Source organism: Cervus canadensis, chromosome 8 (genome assembly GCF_019320065.1).
Source record: "Cervus canadensis isolate Bull #8, Minnesota chromosome 8, ASM1932006v1, whole genome shotgun sequence".
Taxonomy (NCBI): Eukaryota; Metazoa; Chordata; class Mammalia; order Artiodactyla; family Cervidae; genus Cervus; species Cervus canadensis.
In genome coordinates this window covers 67,635,762-67,660,440 of record NC_057393.1, presented here as the reverse complement: position 1 = coordinate 67,660,440, position 24,679 = coordinate 67,635,762, and the positions used below count along the sequence as shown (strand labels likewise).

General features: G+C 49.3%; 1 protein-coding gene across 2 annotated transcripts; it reads left to right on the top strand.

Annotated features, from left to right (window-relative positions):
• Window positions 1-14,459: 14,459 nt before the first annotated feature.
• Window positions 14,460-17,630, top strand: FAM241B (family with sequence similarity 241 member B). Of its 2 annotated transcripts, XM_043476830.1 has the most exons (4): window positions 14,705-14,781; window positions 15,294-15,363; window positions 16,037-16,166; window positions 16,838-17,630. In XM_043476830.1, exons 3-4 carry the CDS (start codon window positions 16,074-16,076, stop codon window positions 17,105-17,107), a joined length of 363 nt encoding a protein of 120 aa, XP_043332765.1. In that variant the 5' UTR covers window positions 14,705-14,781; window positions 15,294-15,363; window positions 16,037-16,073; the 3' UTR covers window positions 17,108-17,630. The 2 variants fall into 2 exon arrangements, with proteins under 2 accessions (XP_043332766.1, XP_043332765.1); XM_043476831.1 differs by lacking the exon at window positions 15,294-15,363 and having other exon boundaries at window positions 14,460-14,781.
• The last annotated feature ends 7,049 nt before the right edge of the window (window positions 17,631-24,679 follow it).

Below are 24,679 nucleotides of genomic sequence, written 5' to 3'. Positions count from 1 at the left end.
CTTGGTTTGGGAAGATCCCCTGGAGAAGGGAACAGTTACCCACTCCAGTATTCTGGCCTGAAGAATTAATTCTATGGACTGTATAATCCTTGGGGTCACAAAGAGTCGGACATGACTGAGTGACTTTCACTTTTACTTTCAGATTTGTTAGGATTCAAAAAGAAAGTGGCGATATATATCGTTTCACCCCAGCCCTTTTAAACTGGCTTTCCCATCTTATTTTTCATTGCTCTTGGGTGAAATCTGTGGCTGTTCTCAGGGCTTCTCCAGTCACTACCAGGTAATGAACATCTTTTTCCAAATCTTACGATGTCTAGTCCAGTGTATTATAAAAACTCCAACTTTATTTAGGGCTTGTCTCCTCCCTCATCTTCAACCTATAGCATATTGGGAGCCCTGCAGGGGGACAAGTGTGCTTATGGAAGATGGGATCCATTTCTATCTTCTCTTTCTTCTCCTGCCACCTCCCTAGCTGCTGGTTTTTAGCCCAGAGTGAGAAGAGTCAGGAAAGTTCTTGCTGGTGCTCTGTGGCTGTGGCTCTTTCCAAATGCAGATCATCACACTTTAGAAGTAGCTTCCAGGGTTCCTGGAGACCATCTCTCTCACTAAGAGTTTCTCACCTCCAGTCCCAAGGCACTGTTTCTGTATAAGACTGCTTCTCTGCTCTTTGGTTTCTGGGGAGTCACCTAGTCCTTCACATCTCAAGGGGACTCAGCCTGGCTTCCTTCTTCAGGTTCCACATATGACCCAGAGGAACTCATGGATGGTTTGCCTATCCACTTTCTACTTTTCTCCCCTCAGCTATCCCAGGGCAGTTGCAGCACAACTTACTTCTTCAGACTTTTCAGATGTGAGTTGGACAGCAGTTCCTGCATCCTTCAAACTCCAAGGAACAGATGTCAAACTCAACATGGTTTTCCTGAGGTCTCTTAACTTGGCTTGACATGCCAGAATGTAGATGAAATGCTTAGCATGCTTAAGAGTCTCTTAAAAATTCTTCACAGACCTCTTCCACATCTTCAGGAATGCCTTTGTCTTTGTTTTTTTATTATTTCATCACTCTCCTCTGAGTGTGCTCCCAGGCTTGTGTCAGGGCTATAGGAGGGGAAGGTCACATGTAATCACGATGGTTTGCTGATAAGACTAAGTGTGCATGAGGCACTACCTGCTAAGGGCCTGACAAGGTTCATCCTCACTAATTCCCATTGCAAACATAGAGGATGGGAGTTATCCCCATTTTACAGATGAAAAAACAGTTCAGAGTTAAGGCACTTGCTCAAGGTGACCCAGTTGGCGAGCAGCAGAGTGAGTGGTCAGATGGAAGTCTGACCTTGAGCTTAGTCCTTCACCCTTGGGCTGTCTGGCTGCTGGGATGGGGTGGGTTGGGGGGTGGGAGGTTGGGGAGGATTAGGGGGGCAGGTCCTGATTGCGGCAGTGGCAGATACTGGTGACCTTCTACTGTCCTAGACAGCCTCACCTGGACGGCACACATTGGGAAACTGAGTCCCACAGAGGGTCACAGCCTGCTCGAGTGACAAAGCTGTCCTACCCCATGGGCATTTCCCCACACTGGGGTGGGGGCTCTGCCACCCCTTCTGGTTGTTTTATTTCCTGCTCTGGAAATGGTGGAAGCTGACTTTGGGAGATACTGTCAATTCTTGTAGAGCTTGGAGATGGTCCCCCTCAATTCCCCCCGCCCACCCTATCCTGGCTCCCCTCCCCAGAAGGCCATAGGGCCCAGTACCATTGAAATTTCAATCCCAAACCTCACACAGGCCCTGAACATATGTTCCACCCTGAAAGGAACAATGGGGCTTAATTAAGACCCCACAAAAAGCGCTTGGCTAGGCTGGCCTCATTCTCTGCTTTTGGTTCTTTTTTTGCTCACCCCACCCGCACACTTCTGTTTCTGCTGCTCCCTCTGTGGACGGGATGAAAGGCGTTCACGACCCTCCCGGCTCCTCTACTTGCCCTACTTTTCTTACAGTCTGACCTCTGTACACTCTCCTGAGCCCTGGAGTAGAAGAGGTTGCTGGTTCTGGTACCAGAAGCCCTCATGCCCAGCCCAGCTGTGGAAGCTGGAGGCCAGTGAGAGCTTGCCTGGCTTCCAGTCCCTGCAGGGCTATCCCGACCTGGGACTCCCTGGCTAACTCTCAGGCTCAGCCTGGCCCAGACCAGCAATCTGATCTGGATTCTAGTGGGAGGTGGCCTCATGGACTCTAAGGTAGAGCTCCAGTTCTTGGGCCCAACCAGGATCATGAGCCTGTGAAGGTTTACTGAAGGGCCCAACCCTGCAGAGATCCTTGAGGAATTTTGATGTTGAATGAATGTACCACTTTTTACTTATTTAACAAAGTTCATGCCCAGTTTACTGCATGCTGGAGAGCTATTAATCTTCACATTAGGTAATATTATCATCCTTATTTTTACAGATGGGATAGTTGAGGCACAGAGAAGGTAGGCAAAGGTCACACACCAAGTAGGTAGCTGCTGCTGCTGCTAAGTCACTTCAGTCGTGTCTGACTCTGTGCGACCCCATAGATGGCAGCCCACCAGGCTCCCCCGTCCCTGGGATTCTCCAGGCAAGAACAATGGAGTGGGTTGCCATTTCCTTCTCCAATGCATGAGAGTGAAAAGTGAAAGTGAAGTCACTCAGTCATGTCTGACTCTTAGCGACCCCATGGACTGCAGCCTACCAGGCTCCTCCATCCATGGGATTTTCCGGGCAAGAACAATGGAGTGGGGTGCCATTGCCTTCTCCGAAGTAGGTAGCAAAACCAGAGAATTCAAATCCAGGTCCACTGACACCAGAAGCCATACACTTAATCCATACCTAAGCTGCCTCTGATGAAAGAATAGATCCATTTGACCATGACCTGGATAAACGGACTCCTTCCTTACTTCTGCCCCTCCCTCTTCTCTTTGCAGTTTAACAACTTATTATAAAGTGAACCTTCATGAAACCACCAATCAGGTCAAGAAATTGAACATTACCAGCTCCTTATATCCTGCCCTGCCAGGCGCAATGCCTCCCTCTCCTCTAGAGCTAACCACTAAGTTTTTGTAATGATTTCTTTGCTTTTTTATTGGGGGGGGGGTGTTACTTTTATCACCCAAGTATGTATGCATCCCTAAGCAATAGAATTCACCTTTACCTTCTTTTGATCTTTATATAATTGAAACCATACAGTAAGATTCATTTTGTTTCTGGCTTACTTTGTTCAATATTGTCTTTTTTTCTTCTAGCATGGTTTACTTAAAGAGAGGTCTACAGTGGTGTAGTCCCGTGACCTGGAAAGGCTTGGCAGCACTGCAGGAGCCTGGGGGGGCAGTCAGAGGCTCTCTCCTCAGGCAGCCCGGGGACTTGTGAGTCAGGGTCTCAAATTGGAGAAGCTGGAGACGTGTTAATGATCACTTACCCTGAGTGAGCAGCTTTCTTCTGGGTTGCACAGCCATCCTTTAATTTCCTTCTGGGTGTGTGATAAGTATCTTTTCTGTACCTTTGCAAATTCTCCTCATTCGACTTCTTTCTGAAGCTATTGCTTCAGTACCTTTTCATGCTGGCTTTGATCAGTTTTATGCAGGTGAAACCTGAAGGGCTCCTCACAGTTGTGCTGCTGTGGGTATTGATGTCAGCCCTTCATTTCACTCTTGATGGGCGTTTCTCTGACTCCCCAGGTTGGAATGCATATAACATGGTAAAAAGATGGGTAAATAAATCAAGCTTTCCTTCTCCTCTTAATTTTTCTAAATTATGTTTGACCCTTTAAAACTAAAATAACACTGTCTGATGTGGTTCTATATATATATATGTACAGTAAATATTTAAGACAGTTACATTATAATTGAGAGGGTAAATGGATGTAAAAGAAAGTAAGTTCTTTAAAGACATCACTCAAACTAGTAAAATGATGTCACTATAGGACTGTGATATGTTATGTATATGGATTTCCCAGGCAAGAATACTGGAGTGGGTTGCCATTTCCTTCTCTAGGGGATCTTCCTGACCCAAGGATTGAACCTTACATCTTCTGCAAGTCTGCATCTCCTGCATTGCAGGGGGATTCTTTACTCCTGAGTTACCAGGGATGCCCGTAATTCTTAGAGTAACCACCAAATAAGCTATATAAACAGATATGCTAAAAACACTATAGAAAAATGAAAATGGAATTCTAAAAAATGTTAAGTAGCCCACAGGAAACCAGGAAAACAAAAACAGATATATGAAAACAGAACAGAGAGAAAATGAAAACAGACTTAAGATCTAACATATCAATAATTACATTAAATGTAAATGGTCTAAATACCCCAAATATAAGGCATATTGGTAAAGTGGATTAAAAAATATGCCATCATTGATAAAATATAGAAATACAGGCAAGTTGAAAGTAAAATTATGGGAAAGGAGATGTCATGTAACTATTAAAGAAAAGAAAGCAGGGTTAAACAGACTTCAGGGAAAGAAAAATTACCAGAGACAGACGAGGACATTATATATGTTAAAACAGCCAATCTACTAATAAGATACAACAAACCTAGACATGTATGCACCAAATAACAGAGCTCCTAAATATGTGAGACCAAACCGAGAACTGAGAGGGGAAGTAGATGAACCCACAATTGTATTTAGAAACGTCAATGCCCCTCTCAATAACTGATGGAGCAGCTAGACAGGAAATTAGCAAGCATGTGCAAGGGTTCAAAAACACCATCAGTCAACATATACAGTATAACTGCGATTGGTGGAATGTCTCACCTGAAAGCAGCAGAGTACCCATTCTGTTCAATCACCCGTGGAACGTTCATCAAGATAGCTTCTCTGACAGAGAGGTTGCAGGGGAGGGGGGCGGGCAGCACCATCATCTCTCTGGAGGGTGAGCCTTTGTCAGCCCTCTCCAGCCCCCTGCCTAGATCATTTGGCAGCCCCAGGGAGTTGCAGTCTGCCCCTTCCTTGCCAGACCAGAAGGGCTGGAGGGGTCCCAGCCTTCATACAATCCCTTCACCACAATTACCAAACAGTTCTTCCCAGCCCACCCCCTGGAGGAGAAGCAGGCAAGAGAGGATGAGAGGGTTGAATGAGATGGTTTTCATTCATCACCAACTCAATGGACATGAGTTTGAGCAAACTCACGGAGATAAGAGAAGGACAGGGAAGCCTGGCGTTCTTCAGTCCACGGGTCACAAAGAGTTCAACATGACTTAGCGACTGAACAGCAACAACCTCACCCCTGGATCTTCCTTCTTTCTCTGTCCCTTGCAGTTCTGGCCTTCCCAAACCACTTAAAAAAAAAAAAAAACTTCTCATTTTATATTATAGTTGATTAACAGTGTTAGTTTCAGATCTACAGCAAAGTAATTTAGTTGTGCATATACATGGATTGGCTCTTTTGCAAATTCTTTTCCTGTTTAGCTCAAACCACTTTTGATCTGATTCTTCTTGGCTTGAAGCAGACCAAGTTCCCCCCAGACACCCCAGTTTTGAGGGGGACTATATTTTATAATGACACCTCAATTCCCCACTTGCTCCTCATCTTTCCCTCCCCTTTCCCTTGCTGCCAACTTCTAACCACAGTGGTGGAAAAAAAAACAAAACAGAGTTTCTTTGGACCACAAGACAAACCTCAAAAAAATCTAAAGAACGGAACTCATCAGAGTATGATCTCCAACCACAGTGGAATTAAACATGAAATCAACAACAGAGCAATAACAGGGAAATTTCCAAATACCTAAAGACTAAACAACACTCTTTCAAATAATCCATGGGTCAAAACATAACATATCAAAATTTGTGGTACACAGCTAAAAAGTGCTTACAGGAAAATTGATAGCGGTAAATGTTTGCTGTAGAAAATTGGGGAAATCTAAAACAAATAATCTAAGCTTCTACCTCAAGAGCTTAGAAAGAGAAGAGCAAAACAAACCTAAAGCAAGCAGAAGGAAGGAATAAAGAACAGAAATCAAGAGATTGGAGACAGAAAGACAGTAGAGAAAATCAATAAATTTCAAATTTATTATTTGAATAAAACAATAAAATTGACAGATCTCAAGCAAGAATGAAATGGAAAAAAGAGGGATGACCCAATTACCAGTATCAGGAAGGAAAAATTAGTTTTTTAGTGTCTGCTGACCCTGCAGACACTAAAAAGATAATAAGGAAACACCACAAACAACTCTATAAACAAATTTGACAACTGTGACAGAATGAATCAATTTCTCCAAAAGTACCTGAAAACCTCAGTCAACCTCGGAAGGAACTCTGGAACTGAAATGGCTCCTGGATATCTCCGATCTCCATCAATCATTGAATGTGGGCAGCCTCTAAAAGGACTTGACCTTGGGTGATGTGTCTCTGTAGTGAAGCAATCTATGAAGCGTCTGAAGCCTGCCCAACGACTGATGCTTCCCCCAGAAATTGGGCAAAGTCCTCCCTTGGAGGGGGTCTGGCCGGCAATCCTCATGTCTCCCACAGTCTAATCCTTGTACCATTCAGATCTCCTTTCTCAGTATTCTGGTGTGGCTTCCTGAGCAATACTAGTGGGAGAAACTAGTCACTGCTGTTGTAGCTGCAAATGGTCACTCCACTACCCCTCAGCTAGAACCTCTGGTAGTTTCAGTGAATCACCTGGTGTTATGACCCAGACCCTCATCCCCGAGGGCTCTGGGCTTCTGGCCATATTCTCTTTTCAGGACAAAGTTGCTGCACCTGTCCTTAACCATTGGTGTTTACTTGCTCAGTCGTGTTTGACTTTTTTGCGACTTCATGAACTGTAGCCTGCCAGGATCCTCTGTCCGTGGGATTTCCCAGGCAAGAATACTGGAGTGGGTTGCCATTTCCTTCTCCAGGGCCTTTAACCATTACACTGGGGAAAAGGAGAACCCAGAGCATCCAAGTGGACCACCTAGGTGTCAAACATGGTCCTCTGTCCCCATTTTGTAAGAGCAGTCCTGCCCCCCACACCCCCCCGGTGACCAGGACCCATTAGTCCTGCCAAGACAGTGACTCACGCCTGCAAGTCTCCAGACACAAGAACCCAAAGTACTCAGGTGGCACTCTCCGCTTGACAGGACTCCTGCTGTGTTTTCTGGCACCAGTTACTGCTGCTTCTGCTCCTTGGTTTCTGAATGCATTTCTAACTGCAGAAACAACGGCTGGTAAAGGTCTTTGATTCAAGGTACAGAATGCATCTTTGAGAATGGCTCCTCGTCTTTGCAGAGAACTGCCTCTGGGCTGGCCCTTGACTGTGCATCCAGTGGGCTGTTGCAATTTTCAATCCAGCCAGTAGTTTCCTTCTGGTGACATATGTAATATGACCAGTAGGGGTCATGAGCATGATCTGCACCTGTTTTGCTGTAAAAATAGGACCTCTTGGTCTAATGCAACATTATATGGGATTCCATACTTGTAGATTAAACACTCTGTAAGATGTATGGGGCTTCCCAGGTGGCCCAGTGGTGAAGAAGCTGCCTGCCAATGCAGGAGACGCAGGAGATATGGGTTTGATCCCTGGGTCAGGAAGATCCTCTAGACTAGGAAATGGCAACCTGCTCCAGCATTATTCCCTGGAAAACTCCATGGACAGAGGAGGTTGGCGCTCTACAGTCCGTGGGGTTGCAGAGTTGGACATGACTGAGTGAGCACACACACAAGACGTATGGTGCTAACTGAGGCCCTTTAGGCCAGAAAGGTGAGCACACTCCTGGAGTGTGTTTTCATCCACAGGAATTCCTTTCATGCCAGAAGGAATCTTCAGCACTTCCAGGCTGGAAGGGGCCCAATGAAATCAACGTGTCACCAAGTAGCCAGAGGGTCTCCTTGAGGACTGGTACTGGACTGGGGACTCAGTGCTGCTCTTTATTGTTGGCATTTGGATATTCAAAGGAGGCAAGTGATTGTAATTATGATGGCCAGTGTTCCCTGTCTGGGGCTTGAGCTATTATACAAGTTATACAAGTTTATCTTTGTTGCCACGTCTGCGTGCTTAGTCGTGTCCGACTCTTTGTGACCCTTTGGACAGTAGTCCACCAGGCTCCTCTGTCCATGGGGTTTTCCAGGCAAGAATACTGAAGTGAGTTGCATTTTTTTCTCCAGGGGATCTTCTTGACTCAGGGAATAAACCCACATCTCCTGTGCATTTCAGGCAGATTCTTTACCCACTGAGCCATAGCAAAGTGAAATTTGCTGCTTTGTATCTGAAGAGGATTTAAGTTTAGGGGTAGCCATCTGGCAAAGGAGCATCTACCACAGTGTTTTAAAAACAACACCCTGGCGTCCACAACCTGAGTGCCTATTCAGTCACCTAGAATGGAGATGCCTAGGCTTTACCTCCAAGAGGTTCTGATTCAATTGGTTTGGGCACCCACAGTTTATGAAAGTTCCCTTTGGTGATTCTAATGTGCAAGGAGGTTTGAGAACCATTGTATTAGTGGATAGAGAAATCAAATGAGGTCTTGATTAGCATTTTCTTTCCTACAGAATAGAACATGCCGCTGTGTAGCTCATATAGCAAGGGTATTACTTGTGGGGAGATTAACAAGATGGCCCCAGTCAGGCTCTTTGCCCCACATTCTCATGCCCTCTTGTCCCATGTTTTGTAAACAATGACTTTGCATGATTATGTAACAGCTGAGATCACTTATAGCACCCCACATGCACTTCACGAGGTACTCACTTGGTTGGTCACTGGCTACTTTGTGTGGTATGACTGTGTGGCTTCACCATGAAAGCCCTGGCTGCTGCTGCATCATGCTACAACTGAGCGGCATCATGCTTGTGTTGTATGAGGTTATGTTATGGCTACATTATGGTCATGTTATGGCTGCTGCATTAGCCAGGAGAGAGGCTGTGTTATGGCCGCCATGCCAGCCAGGAGGGAATAAACATGTCTGCAGTTCCTATGGTTCCTGGTATCTTCTTCCAACCTCCTAGCTTGCACCTTGCCTACCCTGGGGTCAGCAAACAGTGTGAACCGCAAGACAACTGGTGTCACAAATAGGATCAGCAATACACTACTGTTTTTGAAACTTCTGTTTCTCACGTGTGTGTATGTGTGTGTGTGTGTGTGTGTGTGTGTGTGTGTGTGTGTGTGTGGCTACTAGGCTGTGATACAAAATGTATAAAAAGAGTTTGAAAAGCCACTGGTCTAAAGTAGTGCTTGTCAAACGTCAGTGTGTATAGTAACTTTGCAAAGACCAGAAAAACCAAGAGCACATTTTTACCGGGCACCTGCTGGGAGTAAGCCACGACCTGGGGCTGGTCTTGTGTTAACAGCATCGGATGGGGGAGCCCAAAGTAGAAGGGCAGCAGAGATGGGCCAAAGCAGGCAGAGGCTGTTTGATGGTAGGTGGGTCCAGAGCTGGGGGAATCTGTTCATTTGAACCCTGGCTCTGCCACTGGCCTTGGGTTGGTCATCTAGAATCTGAGTCTCAGTTATTTATTTTTTTTTAATCAGCAAAAGGGGAATGATAACATACACTTTTCCTATTTCATAATCAGAAAAGATGATGTGGTCCCTGGAAAAGTATTTGAAAGTGGTAGGGACTCTGCACACTTAGAGATTATTATTATCCCATGGAACAACTGGAACTGATGTTTGTATTGCTGGCATTAAAATTGGGGGATGGGGTGGGATTTAGATTAAGTGGGGAGGGCATTTGGACAGATAGGCCCAAGCAAAGCTTGACTTGGGGTGATGTATATCAGGGAGAGTGAAGAGCCTGGGCAGGCGGCGCTGAGGGAGGGGTTTGGTAAGAGTGTACTGGGGCCAGATTTGGAGGGTTATTGAAGCCTGTCAATGAATTGGTTCTTACCGGAGCAGATAATATGGAACCACTGCAGGTTCCCGAGCACAGGAGACCCCTGAAGGAAGTGGAGAGGTAAGAAAAGTGAGTCAGTCTCCTGATGCTATTTACATTGGTAATGATAGGGCTTTTCCAAGTGCAGTCAATCACGACTGCCTTCTAAAGCTGTTCTAGAGTTCCCCTCGCTGAAGGGACTTCCTCCTCTGGGCTCTCACGGTTATCTCCGGCTGGACTGTATCTCCTTGGCAGCTGTTGTACCAGCTCAAGCCTTCCTAGAAACATCTCTTATTTCCTGTTTCCCCCAACCTACAGAGGACTCTCCCTTCTTGGGGCTTCTGGGTTAAGCGTGCCTACGTGGTCACTCAGTCATGTCTGACTCTTTTGTGACTCACCAGGACTCTGTCACATGGGATTGTCCAGGCAAGAATATTGGAGTGGGTTACCATTTCCTCTTCCAGTGGATTTTCCCGACCCAAGGATCAAACCCACATCTCCTGCGGCTCCTGCTTTGGTAGGCAGATTCTTTACCATTGAGTCACCTCAGTGACCTCAGTCACCTCACTTATGGAGCTCTACTTCTGAAAGGTAGTGGTTCTCTGCCCTGGTTGTTCACTAGAATCAGATGAAATTTGTTTCTTAAAACCTCTTCAGGACTTCCCTGGTGGCCCAGTGCTTAAGACTGCACTTCCACTGCAGGGGGCACAGGCTTGATCCCTGTTCAGGCAACTAAAATCCCACATGCCATGCAGTGCAGCACCCCCTGCCACCCCACCCCACCCCCCAAAAAACCTCTTCATGTCCAGGTTGTACCCCACATCAATGGCACTGTCACCTCTGGGGTGGCACTCAGGCTTCGGGATTATTTTTAAGCACCCCAGATAATTCCAACGTGCAGTTTTGAGATGCACAGACCACCTCTGACAATCGGGCATCCTGCCTTGGATCATCCCTTCCATATGTGCTATATCCACCTGCATCAAGACTGTAGGAAGAAGGTATTAGGATTTCAGTTTATATTTATTTGGAATATCGTTCTTTTCTAATGTACATGCTTTACAATTGACTTAATGTAGTGGAGCAGTAGTGATGACAGTGATTACTGAGAGCTTACTGTGGCCAGGCTCTCATCTAAGCACTTTACACCAAGCACTGAGTGCTTCACAAAAGCTTGATGAAATGGGTACTGTTACTAAAAGCATTTTATAGATGAAGATACTGAGGCCAGAAAGGTTGAATAACTGGCCCATCATACCACCAGAAAGCGACTGTGCCAAGATTCCAATCCAGGCTGGTTCTAGCATCCACATTTTATCAACAATACCAATCTGCTCTCACAGCACACATGTATAACTTATAAACAAATAAATAATACACAAATAATATACAGATATTGGGGGGCCTGTTCAACATTTTTTACTAAGTTTTCTTTTTTTCTCAAAGATTTTTAAAGTCCTTATTGAATTTGTTACTTCTGTTTTATGTTTGGTTTTTTAGCCATGAGGCATGTGGGATCCTAGCTACTTGACCGGGGGTCGGAGCCCTCACCTCCTGCATTGGAAGGTGAAATCTTAAGCACTGGACTACCAGGAAGTCCCTTGATAAGTTTTCATAATCAAATAATTAAATCATATTGGCAGAAGATGAGCCCTTGAAGCAAGGTCTAAGTCTCAGCCTTCTTTCTCTTCCTCCACCTAGGGACCAGTGAGCATCCAGGTCCTTATATATGTCCTTGCATATATCTGCTCCCAGAAATGGCAACCCACTCCAGTATTCTTGCCTGGAGAACTCCATGGACAGAGGAACCTGGAGGGCTACAGTTCCCGGGGTTCACAAAGAGTCGGAAAAGACTGAACAACTAACACTATATACATCCACTCCCAGAAACATCTACTGATTGATAATCATAACAAATAGTTATCAACACTTGCCATGTGCCAGAGACTCTCAATTCTTAATCTTCTTAATTAATCTTAATTAAGCCCTTCTTAATCTTCACAGCAATACTGAAGGCAACTGCTCTGATTAGCCCCATTTTGCAGATAAGGAAACTGAGCAGTTTAGTAACTTGCCAGAGTCTGACTCACCCTGTAGGATTGCAGAGTTCACTGTCTTCCACAGGTCCACTGGGAGAAGCTTAGGCTGGACAGGGACTGAAAACATTGGGAAAGAGGCAGAGGTTGATCGCTCACTTTTTTGCCAGCTGCCTTTCCCTATTTGCCTGACAGGTAAACTCCTACCTACCGTTCTGGTTCCAGTTCAAAGACCACCTCCTCTTAGGAAGCCTGCCTTCTTCCTTCACACTACAGTTAGTTGCACTTGTCCTGCATTTCATGCCTCGTCTTCCCCACTGGGAAGTTCCATGCTGGAAGTGGAGTTGGAGTTCCTTGAGGGCAGGGCTGTTCAGTTCAGTTGCTCAGTCATGTCCGACTCTTTGTGACCCCTGGGATTGTAGCACACCAGGCTTCCCTGTTCATCACTAACTCCCAGAGCTTGCTCAAACTCATGTCCATCGAGTCAGTGATGCCATCCAACTATCTCATTCTCTGTCATCCCCTTCTCCTCCTGCCTTCAATCTTTCTCAGCATCAGGGTCTTTTCTAATGAGTCAGTTCTTCACATCAGGTGGCCAGTATTAGAGCTTCAGCATCAGTCCTTCCAATGAATATTCAGGGTTGATTTCTTTTAGGATTGACTGGTTTGACCTTCTTGCTGTCCAAGTGACTCTCAAGAGTCTTCTCCAACACCACAGTTCAAAAGCATCAATTTTTCAGTGCTCAGCTTTCTTTATGGTCCAACTCTCACATCCATACATGACTACTGGAAAAACCATAGCTTTGACTAGATGAACCTTTGTCAGCAAAGTGATGTCTCTGCTTTTTAATATGCTGTCCAGGTTTGTCATAGTTTTCTTCCAAGAAGCAAGCCTCTTTTAATTTCATGGGTGTAGTCATCATCTGCAGTGATTTTGGAGCCCAAGAAAATAAAGTCTCTCACTGTTTACCCATCTACTTGCCATGAACTGATGGGACCAGATGCCATGATCTTAGTTTTTTTAAATGTTGAGTTTTAAGTCAGCTTTTTCACTCTCCTCTTTCATCTTCATCAAGAGGCTCTATAGTTCCTCTTTGCTTTCTGCCATAAGGGTGGTGTCACCTGCATATCTGAGGTTATTGATATTTCTTCCAGAAATCCTGATTCCAGCTGGTGCTTCATCCAGTCCATCTGCATATAAGTTAAATAAGCAAAGTGACAATATACAGCCTTGTTGTACTCCTTTCCCAATTTTGAACCACTCTGTTGTTCCATGTCTGGTTGTAACTGTTGTTTCTTGACCTGCATACAGATTTCTCAGGAGGCAGGTAAGGTGGTCTGGTATTCCCACTCTTTATGAATTTTCCACAGTTTGTTACGATCCACAGTCAAAGGGTTTAGCATAGTCAATGAAGCAGAAGTAGATGTTTTTCTGGAACTCTTTTGCTTTTTCTGGAACTCACTATGATCCATCGGATATTGGCAATTTGATCTCTGGTTCCTCTGCCTTTTCTAAATCCAGCTTAAAAATCTGGAAGTTCTCAGTTTGTGTACTGTTGAATAATTTTGAGCATTACTTTGCTAGCATGTGAGATGAGTGCAATTGTGTGGTAGTTTGAACATTCATTGGCATTGCCCTTCTTTGGGATTGGAATGAAAACTGACCTTTTCCAGTCTTGTGGCCACTGCTGAGTTTTCCAAATTTGCTGGCATATTGGGTACAGCACTTTAACAGCACCATCTTTTAGGGTTTTAAATAGCTCAGCTGGAATTCCATCACCTCCACTAACTTTGTTCATGGTAATTCTTCCTAAGGCCCACTTGACTTCACACTCCAGGATGTCTGGCTCTAGGTGAGCGTTCACACCATTGTGGTTATCTGGGTCATGAAGATCTTTTTGTATAGTTCTTCTGTGTGTTCTTGCCACCTCTTCTTAATATCTTCTGCTTCTGTTAGGTCCATACCATTTCGGTCCTTTATGGTGCCCATCTTTATATGGAATGTTCCCTTGGTACCTCTAATTTTCTTGAAGAGATCGCTAGTCTTTCCTGTTCTATTGCTTTCCTCTATTTCTTTGCATTGATCACTGAGGAAGGCTTTCTTATCTCTCCTTGCTATTTTTTGGAGCTCTGCATTCAGATAGATATATCTTCCCCTTTCTCCTTTGCCAGGACTTCCCTGAGAGCTCAGTTGGTAAAGAATCTGCCTGCAATGCAAGAGACCCTGGTTTGATTCCTGGATTGGGCAGATCTGCTGTAGACGGGGTAGGCTACCCACTTCAATATTCTTGGGCTTCTTTTGTGGCTCAGCTGGTAAAGAATCCGCCCGTAATACGGGAGACCTGGGTTCAATCCCTGGATTGGGACGATCCCCTGGAGAAGGGAAAGGCTACCCCCTCCAGTATTCTGGCCTGGAGAATTCCATGGACCATATAGTCCATGGGGTCGCAAGGAGTCGGACACGACTAAGCGACTTTCACTTCACTTTCTCCTTTGCCTTTCATTTCCAGAAGTTCCACACTGGAAGTGGGGTTGGACTTCCTTGAGGGCAGGGGTGGGTCCTACTTAAAGGCTCAGCAGCTCATACCGGCGGGCTGAGCCTGTGCCACCCAGGTCAGAGGCTCCCCCACATCCTAGCTTTTCCTCCTCCTCTTCTTCCCCCTTCTCTTTGCTTCCCTTCCTCCTCCGCACTCGTCTCCCTCTCTCCCAGCCCCGAGGTGCACCCGGTCCTCTTTCGGTTCCACTTCTGCCGGGTGTTTCTCCCTCCTCCCGCTTCTTGCGCCGCCTGGGTCCCGGCAGCTGCAGTTCCTCCAGAGGCCTGCAGAGGGAGCTGCCGCGCCACCTGCGGGGCCGTGCGGCGGCGGCGCGCGCTTCCTGTGAGGTCAGGTGGGAGGAAGCGGCCTGGGAGCCGCGGGGAGTGGACGCAACCGAGGCCCGGGAGCCGCGCCAGCAGGTGAGTGTGCGAGACTCTGGGCGCGGGGGAGCGAGGGTGCATGCCGCCCTTCCCCTGGGCCTGGTCTCGGAGTCGGGCTCCGCGGCCCGGGCAGCGGCCCCTCCCACCCCGGCGGCGCGCCCTGCCGTCCCCGTTCCCCACCCCCACCTCCCTTGGTGTCAGGCGCTGGAAGGGCCCGCCGCACCCTCAGCCCACCCAGCGGGCGGGAGGGCAAAGCACAAAGGGACCGCGGAGGACCCTTGGGCCCTCTTGGTTATTTGCAAGGGCCAGCAGGCTTCAAAAAGGGGATCCGCCTGTCCATGCCTTGGGCAAGGGAACAAGGGCTCTTAACCCCTTTTGGCGTCTGTGTCACGAGTGCTTTTGAAAATTTAGACGAAAACTGGCTCATATTCTGAGAAATAAGAGCCTTTACCCAGACTCGGGGAGAAGCGTTGAAGGACCCCCACCTCCAGCCATGGACTCCCTTGGGGCCCTTCCCTCCCCTTTTCTCCCTTCCCCCCTTCCCCTCCCAGATCCGCAGCAGCATCCCCCCATCCTGTATTTCGGGAAGGCCGGCCCCGCCCTCCTGGTGTTACCTGAGAGGTGAGGGACAGCTGAGGGTAAGCCCTTTGCGGGAAAGTAGCTCTGAAGTGGGCCCTGTCTCCTGCAGGCAGAGAGCCTGAGTCCCTAGCATCTCCCCGAGGGAACAGCACACTGGACCATTGTTTAACGGAAGGGAAATGGAGACACTGAACTCCATACTTAGTAACCAGAGAGGGACCTTGGGCCAGAGTTCTTGGTTTCATGCGCTTTCTCTGCTGCCCATGAATGGGTGGTCCTAGGTGAGTGAGGTAAGCCCCTCTGGGTCACTAGCTGTTGCAGCCCTAGAAGACTGTTGGGAGGTGTGAGTGAGATGAACCTGGGTGGGCTTGATGAGCAAGGGTTGTCATTTCCTTTGTTGCTGGCGGTGGTGATTAATAATAAAACTTCCTTCTCCAAGGATCTTTTTTTTTTTGGCCCTGCAGCAAGTGGGAACTTACACATGCCCCCTACATTGAAAGTGAGGAGTCTTAACCACTGGGCTGCCAGGGAAGTCCCTCCAAGGGTCCTTTTGATAGTTTTCCTCGTGGGCTCTTTCAAACAGCTAGTATCTGTTTCTCTTCTTTTTATTAACTAGACACACCATGTGCTCAGCCTGGGTCACCAATGTGAGCACCCAGAATTGCAGTTTTTTCCCCTGAAAGCAAGCATCTCTTTGGTGAATGTTTTCCTTCAGGTGTTTTGAGGCCTGGGGAAAGGTGCAGCCTGGAAGGATGGTTCGGATCTTGGCCAGTGGGGAAATTGTGCAGGATGATGACCCCCGTGTGAGGAATACTCCCCAGCCACGCAGTAGCACTCCTCGACAGGTAGGCACCCAGCCCTGTGGATGAGAGCAGCTGGTCTCCTGTCCACTGTACCAGTTGCTTCTTCGCTCCCAGAGGCTCCCTTGCTGGTGATTAACCTTCTCTGTACTAAAGCCCTGTTTATAGAGAGCAGGGCTGGGCAGCCTGGGGGTTTAAGGCTTGGGGAGAACCCCAGTAGATTTATTTCCCAGCCCCGTGCCTCCCCAGCTCTCCTTCCTCCAGGCAGCCTTCCCAGATTTCAAACCCAAGAGCTCTCTCCCTTAATCTGGTCAGCAACCCCCACTGGAGCCAGCATCTTTTAGAGTCTGTTGGATGAGAGAGAAGCTGGAGAATAAGTGGAGAAGATGAGCCCGTGGCCGCAAGATGAGTTGAAAAGGAGGAAGGAGCAGGTTAAAAACGTCCTCCCAGAAGCCATGCCCCACAGTCTCACCCTCCTTGCCTCCTTCCTCTACTGTCTCTCACGTGATGTAGGGAATATGGACTGGCATTTCCTATGCTCTGAGAGCTTGTGACTCAGTGGTTGGGCTTTGCGTGGGTAGCATTTAATTGCTGAGAAAGGAGGGTGTGGCCCCAGGTGGTCTTAGGGGAGGGCAGGCATCCTCCTGCCTCCAGTGCCTCAACTCCAGGGAAGCTTTCTCTGGATTCATTCGTCTCTCTCTGTCTTCACCTTGCAGAGCTTTCTCAATAGGGGCCACGGTGCCTCCCTGGGGGGTCCCGGCCCCCGCCAGCAGCAGGCAGGTGCCAGGCTGGGCGCCGCTCAGTCCCCCTTCAATGACCTCAATCGGCAGCTGGTCAACATGGGCTTCCCACAGTGGCATCTGGGCAACCACGCCGTGGAGCCGGTGACCTCCATCCTGCTCCTCTTCCTGCTCATGATGCTCGGCGTGCGCGGACTCCTGCTGGTGGGCCTCATCTACCTGGTGTCCCACCTGAGTCAGCGGTGACCTCCGGGGGCTGCTGGGGGCAGGTGTGTGGGAGGGGGAGCTGCGGGGCCTCGGTGTGAGAGCAGGCACGTGGCGAGGAGCTCCACACTGGTGCCGTGAGGGTGTGCTCAGAGAGCCTGTGTGCACATTGTGTTAAGCAAGAGGCAGAGGGAGCCTCTAGTCCAACATTCCCAAAGGATCGGGTGATCCCCACTTCATTCCCTTGAGACGCGTTTAGCTAGTGTCAGACATTAAGCACAAAGTCACAGCAAGAGAGGGATTCTCTTTCCAATTCTCTTCCAATCCTTTTATGCCAAGAAGAAAGTCTCTGCTAGGTGCCAATGTGTTTTCATGCCCAGAACATGGGCTGGCTTCCCCGTTACTAGGGAGCAGGCCTGGGGCTTAGTGGGAAAAGTTTCCAAACTTTTATAGCTCCGTTCCATTTTAATGGTATATTTTTATTGGCTACCTTTTATTTATGACATGTGGTACTGGTATTCTACTTATTGTGGTGGCGTTTTTCAATAAAGAAATTTAAGTAAAAGTGTGTCCACATAAAGACATGCGTAGTACGGCTGCATGTAGATCTGGAAGACATGGTGAAGGTGGTTTGGGAGTGGTTGGGGCTGGTGAAATGGGCAGAGGGGGGCATTTGACCTTGGAGGGTGGTTTCTAACCTTTTCCCTGCAGCCTCTGAGAGCAGGGGCAGTGGGCCAGGTAAAGAGTGGAGTTGGGCCTCTTGACTGATGCTTGGATAACTGGCTCATTCTTAGATGCTGGCCTATTGGGGGTGGGGTGGGGTGGGGCAGGTCCTCTGACAAGAACAGCCAGTGAGGCTATGGGCTGTGTCAGGACAGCTGGGGTGCAGGTCTCCCTGGCCCAGGGGCTCGGACCAGAGGCTGCTCAGCCTCCCTCAGCCTGCCAAGGCTCTCACAGCCTCTAACCTCGGGACACTCCTCAGAAAGCAGAGGCCTTGGCACTGATCACTCGGGGCACATAGGGTGAGGGTGCCCTGCTTTTGGTGAGTCGCGGTCTTGAGCTGTGGCTGGTTGAGCCCTGGGTCTGTGTGGAGGCCCTGCTGGGGGGTAGGGGTAGCACTGGATGCCTGAGGGCTCTGGGCCTGCAGTGGGCTGATCATCAAAGGTCAGAGAGAGGCTGGGTGAGCTTGAGGGCTTCCCATGCCTGGGGCCAGACTTGTCACCCTTCATTTAGGGTCCTCCTTCTGGGTCTGGTGGTTTGGGGGAGGAAGGCAGGTTTGGGAGGTGCTTCTTGAAAGCCCGGGCCGGGGCAGCCCAGCTTGGGGTGTATGTGGGGGAGACTCGGGAAGAGGTGGAGATGGTTCCTGTCCTTGCTGAGAGCCTGTGTGCTATGGGGGACAGAGCCCTCCCCCGCCGACCCTGTGCCCTGGAGGGAGCTGGTGGCTTTTGTCACAGACTCTCCCAGGGGGAGCTTTATGCTGTTCAAACAGGGCTTCTTCTCAAGGTCTTCTGTGTCTTTATTTCCACAGACTGAGAAGGAGGAATCTAGCTCCCTCCCAGTGGCTCCTCTGGGGCCTGGGCAGGGGAGGGGGTACCCAGGCCTGGCTGCTCTCCCGGCTGTCTCCTGGGGCACCTCCTTCTGCCCACCCATCCCCCACCCGCCCCCCAGCCCAGCAGCCCTGGGGGAGGGACGGCCCCTGCAGCTTCCCCTCCCCTGAAACGCCCCGTCAGTGCTGCTTTCTTGCTGAGCTTTCCTTGCCTTCTTGCCTTGCAGAGCTCTCTGAAGAAATAAATCTTAAGTGAACCGTAATGTATAAAATTCCTTGAAGGGCTATGAATCTGAGTCCATAAATTCAGGAGGACTGAGAACTGTGTCTTTTTCTGTAGTTCAGTTTCCATTCCCAAAGCCTGCAGCCTTGGAGAATTGAGGATACTTTAGAGAAGCAGGGCCCTCCTCCCTGCTCCATATTAGAAGGAGGCAGAGGAGGGGCAAGTGCTGGGTTGGGGGTTGGGAGGAGCCCCGGGCTTCAGCCCCTGGGGCAGTGCCACCCCCACCCCCACCCCGTCCTCCAGGGACTTGTTAGCAGCTTAAGGGAAGAAGTGGGGATTTGAAAAAAGTGAGTTGTTCAAGTAAGAAGCGCTGTTTGCTGCTTGAGCTCAACACCCAAGACACAGACCCAGTAGAGCTGCTGTGGTTGAAGTGGGCCGGGGTCCCAGGGGCCCCTCTTGACCCTCCTTTCCTCAACCCACCTTCCCTGTGCCCCTTGGGCTCCAAGCAGATTGCTAACCAATGTCCTGCCTCATTTCTCAAGGTCCAGGTTCTGAAAATCTGCCTCAGAGAGGCAGTGTGCTGAGAGAAGGCGCCCCCTGGGGTTGTGCAGCCTTTGGAGCTGCTAGTAATACCAGCCATCTCTGCCTCCTGTATGAGGTCCTTTGGTAAACCCTCGCCACCAAGAAATCGTGCTGCAGGCATGTTCTGAGCAGGTGGAGGTGGCCAGATGCAGACCGCGATGGGCCCAAGTGAGGCCGAAGGCTGCCTTGGCCTAGTGGGTGTCCTAGCTGGAGGTTTGCTGAACAGGGTGGGCCCTTCCTCCTCTGCTCCCCGACCCACCACCCTGCCTGCGACATGACGGGACCCCCCAGACTGGGCCACCTTGAGGGCAGATTTCGGTGGAGGTTTCCGCTAATACCCAGGGCTAATCCTTCGAGCCCTGTGTTTCCATGTCTGGTTGGATTTGTGGCCTGACGGCCTCATGAGCTGCAGCTGGGTTCACACCAGGCCTCTGCTGCCTCTGTGAGGCTGGGAACAACTGCTGTCCCCCATGGGGCTTTTTCAGCCCCCCAGTTGGGACCGTCTGGCGAGGAGCTCCTGGCCCCACCGCCTGTTCCTGCTCCATCTCCCAGCACCAGCAGCCTCTTGGGCCCTTCCTTCCACAAGTTCCAAGCCCTTTGCTGTACACACTACCCCTCCCCACCCACCAGCTAGCCTGCAAGTGGGGACCACAGCTCCGTCTCCCCAGAAGAAACACCAAGCCCGAGACAGAGCTAAACAGTGTTGCCAGCCCTGGGACTCTCCCTGGGCCATTTAGCAGAGGCAGAGAGCCAGGCTTTCTAACCAAGGACTCCAGCTCTCTGAGGTAAGGGAAAAGCCCTGCTGTGGTGGTCAGAGCCTCTGCCCAGAGATGCCCGACCATGAGGGCAGAGAAGGCCCCTACCCTGGACGGCTGGGCCCTGAAGGAAGCCTGTTTGTTTGCAGACTCTGCTCTGCTTTGCGGGTCTGTGACCTTGGCCGGCTCATTTAGCCTCTAGAACCTTGCTCCTCATCACCAATGAGGGGTAATGATCTGGGTCCCTCCTGCTGCCTGGAGCCTTGGAGATCACACTTGGTGCAGTGGATGAGGGAGATGGACAGGGGGTGTGGGGGGAGAATACTCCAACTCCTGCACCTCCTCCTCAGATGCTGCCCCTTGAACCAGTGCAGTGGGCTCAGCCAGAGCAGTCACTATGTCCAGGCACCCAGAACCCCCGGCTGGGGGTAGTGCTGGGCTTTATGACCAGTATCAACCCCCGCCCCACTTCTTCTGCTGGAGAAGAAATACAGCTGCTTCTCTCGCTCCTTAAGCCGAGGCCTTGTTACAGGTCTCTTGTCAGGACAGGAGAGGTTTGCAGAGGGTGCTGTGTGCCCCTCACTGTGTTAAGCCCTCGGTGTCATTTGTCACCAGGACTTTACGACCTCGGGACCATCAGTGTCGTCCTTATTTCACTGCTGAGCACACTGTGTGAGTCGCTTCAGTCCTGCCCGACTCTGCGACCCTATGGACTGTAGACCACCAGGTTCCTCTATCCATGGGACTCTCCAGGCAAGAGTACTGGAGTGGGTTGCCATTTCCTTCTCCAGGGGATCTTCCCGACCCAGGGATCAAACCCAGGTCTCCTGCATTGCAGGCTGATTCTGTTGTCTGAGCTACCAGGGCTGAGCACACTGGAGGGCATATATAACCCACCCGAGGATCTCCCACCCCTTCAGCCTCTAAGTGAGCAGTGGGTGGAGCTAGGATTCAGACTGAGGCCAAGCCCAGTCTTGACCATGCCTCTGTTCACCTTCGGGATACGGGATACATTAACATCACCTACAGACTTGTTTCAGATGCAGATCCTCAGGCCTCACCATAGACTCAGATGCGCTGAGGGGTGTGGCCCAGAACCTGCCTCTTACAAAGCCCCCAGGTGATTCTGATGGAGGGTTGTAGGTACGTTCAGCTCCTGACCGGGCTGAGGTGCCCGTGGTCCAGAGAGAGGAGAGAGACAGGGTGGTCACAGGCCTCACCACCTGCTGGCACCCATGTGACCATCAGATCAGCTCTGTGAGGGCGGAGGGCACAGGGTGGGTGGAAGGATTCTAGCTGAGCTGCCTGGCTGGGGGGCCTCTAGAGCTTCCCAGCTCCGGGACGCAGCCACTGGATGGGGTGCAGCCCTCTTCCCTGCTTTCCTGAGCATGTGACGTTTTTCATTGCAAACCGACAAGGAGAGAAATCCAATTATCTCATGTAGGGTCCCTGAAGGACTGGACAGGTGAGGGTGAGGGGGACAGAGGGCTTTGCCCCCAAAGCTAGATGGAGAGAGAAGCCTGCAGCCTGTCTAGCAGGGTGCTACCACAGGAGAAGCAAGGCTTAAGGCTTACGCCTCTTGTGCTGCTTGCTTTAGTCCCTCCGATGCTGGGCCCTACGGGGGGCTGGATGCCAAATTCCCAACTCCATGTCCAGTCAACCAGTGACCTTGGGCAAGGTCCACATTCTCCCTGCCTCCCCATGTCCTCATCTACACCTCCCACTGGCAGGAGGGTCAGTATATAAACTCATGGGAAATACTTAGCAGTTTTTGGCACAAGGCTAGCACTTGATAATACCATGTTCACACAGCAGTGGCATTAGGGTTTACATAATAGTTTTCTTTAGAGCAACACAAATTTTACTTTAAAGTATTTTGAAAAGGAAGACTCATATTACTTTTGCAAATTAAAGGCCAATGTTCCTTGCCATTCTTCATAAATATTAGTACAAGTAAATTCAGTGTCGAGGAAATGACATGATTCCATTTTCACCATTTAGCTAGTAGCCACCGCTGTTGTCCACAGTTATGTCTGATACCTGCTTTCTTTGTTTAAAAGGCGGTTTATGGGGATTTGGAGAGGTGTTAAAGACCCATTGGCATCTCACTGAGACGCTCCCCTTGATGGATTCAGAAGACTGAAGAGAAATGAAAAGGGAATGGCTTTCTCACGGAAGGACTCAAGGCTGTGTTTGTGAATTACTTACCATCATCTTGTGTACCACAAATCATTTCATACCCTGCCATGTGAAAGCGTCCTACAACTTGGGAAATGTATGATCTTGGGCAAGCTATTTAAAAATGTTTTTAAATTGGAGGATAATTGCTTTACATTTTTTGTTGGTTTCTGCCATACAACAATGTGAATCAGCCATAAGAATATTTTTAAAATTTAGTCTTTGAAAAACAATTTGTTTGCATGGTTCAAAGACCAGGCAGTGTATTGATGCATATGGGCAAAGTCTCCCTCCTTCCCCCTCCTCATCCATCCATCCATTCCCCCCTTCATCCTCTAACTACTGTTCTTAGCGTCTTTTAAATCCTTCCGGAACTTATTTATGCAAATATATGCAAACACAAGTATAGTAATTTTGTCTTCTTTTTAAATATAAATGATGGAAAATTAAATCCGTTTTCTTCTCTTACTTTGTAATTTAACAGTATATCCTGAACACGCTTCATATTAATGTATAGAAAGCTGCTTCATTTTGTTGAGTTTTGGTATTGGGGTGAGTTGTTGACTCTCTTTTGTCCTCGTGGAGTCATCTGTACCGCAGGGGGTTGACCCAGTTGACCCCCAAGGGCTTTGCAGCTCTGACCTTGAACCACTCCCTGGGGCCCTGACAGAAATGCCCCCCTTCTTCAGGGCTGGAGGGAGAAGCTCCCTGGATGGTTTAATCTTTGTCCCAGGAGGGCAGTCCGTTCAGCAGACACTCAGGGAGGGTGTTCTGTGTGCCAGGGGAGAGTGAGGCAGGAATAGCCTAGGAAGTCACACCCAGTTGGTCTCCTCAGTCCCCTCTGCAGCTGCATGGAGTGACCTTCCTGTCTTCCCCTGGCTTTGTCCTCACCTGTGGAGGCTTCACCTCGTCGTCCTGAGTCATGCCGAACCCCAGGTGAGCCTGGCTGGCCTCTACCACCTCTGACAGACAGGCGCTATCCTCCACTGGCCTCCTTCCATTCTGGAAAAATGAAGCAGCCCGGGTGGGTTTCCTCGAAGGCTCCTCCCCGCTCTAAAACTCAGTACCTGCCACAGAGCCCTTCCCAAAGGAGATGCTTAATGAACTTTGCAGCTGGCACGGCTTGGCGTTGCCATTGTCACTGTCCCTGCCCCCCACTGTCTTCCCACCACACTTTTGATGAAGATCTAGATGAAGGAGATGGAGGGAAGCTGTGAAGAATGATACAGCTTCAGACTTTCTTTAGCTCTGACTTGGCTAATAAAGTCCTGTTCCTCTTGTGCAGGAAGACCCTGGAGACCCCAGCAATCTTGGCTTGTTGGCCTGAAGGGCTGTGAATGTTGTACCATGGCGCCACCTGGTGGAGAATTTGTGCAGGAGCATGACTTCCATCCCGCCATCAAATCTCCTCCCCCTGCCCCAGGTGAGTGCTGGGCTCAACCAGACCAGGCTTACGATTGCCTTGCATTTCAGTACTAGCCAAACTCGGGTTTCTGGCAGAGAGTGTATGCAATTTCATTACAATGAGTTTACTATGGTCTCATCCTGGGTTAAGAGCTTTGTCCCATTTCATCCTCCCACAAAGAAAAAAATGATGTCTTTCCCGGTTTTCACAGATGGTGACTCTGGGGCTTGGAGAGGTTAAAGCAACTCACACCTGCTTGCACAGTTGGGAGGTAGCAGACCTGGGCTGGGAGCCCTGGGGGGCGGGGGGGAGGGGAGGGTGCAGGGTGACTGAGGCCACCCAGGAAGAGACTCTGTCAACAAGGGCCTTGGGGCCTGTCTTGATCCAGAGCCCCTGGTCCTGGAGCCTCCAGGCAGAAAATGGACTGAGAAGTCTCATGGGGTGATAGGCCAGGCTTGCTGTCGTCACTGAGGTGGGCTCTCTCTAGGTTTGGGGGGCTGTGTCTAGTGCACATCCAACGTAGCACCCACCAGTACCTCCACACTCACCTGTCTTCACTGAGCCCAGTTTCCTTTGAATACTGATACTCCAGTATTCTTGCCTGAGAAATCCCATGGACAGAGGGGCCTAGTGGGCTATAGTCTGTGGGGTCGCAAAAGAGTCAGACTTGACCAAGAGACTAAACAATAGCCACAATATACTAGGCACTGTGGGGGGAGTACATATATATTATTCCATCCAATTTTACCTCTTTTATGAGTAAACGAAAGCTCAGAGAGGTCATGCAAGTTACCTAAATTCACCCAGCTAGTAAGCAGCACAACAGGATTTAAAACCAGGTCTCTCGGCTGCCCAAGTCTTGAGTCTTCCCTAGACATTACATCCAAAGTCAGGGTCAAGTTGAAGCCATCCCTGAGGAACTCCC

What these genes read in the sequence shown, in the direction of transcription:
- FAM241B (XM_043476831.1), top strand. Translation starts at nt 16,074, where the DNA reads ATGGTTCGGATCTTGGCCAGTGGGGAAATTGTGCAGGATGATGACCCC. An exon ending in GCAGTAGCACTCCTCGACAG is followed by an intron (nt 16,167 to 16,837) that starts GTAGGCACCCAG and finishes TTCACCTTGCAG; the next exon opens with AGCTTTCTCAATAGGGGCCA.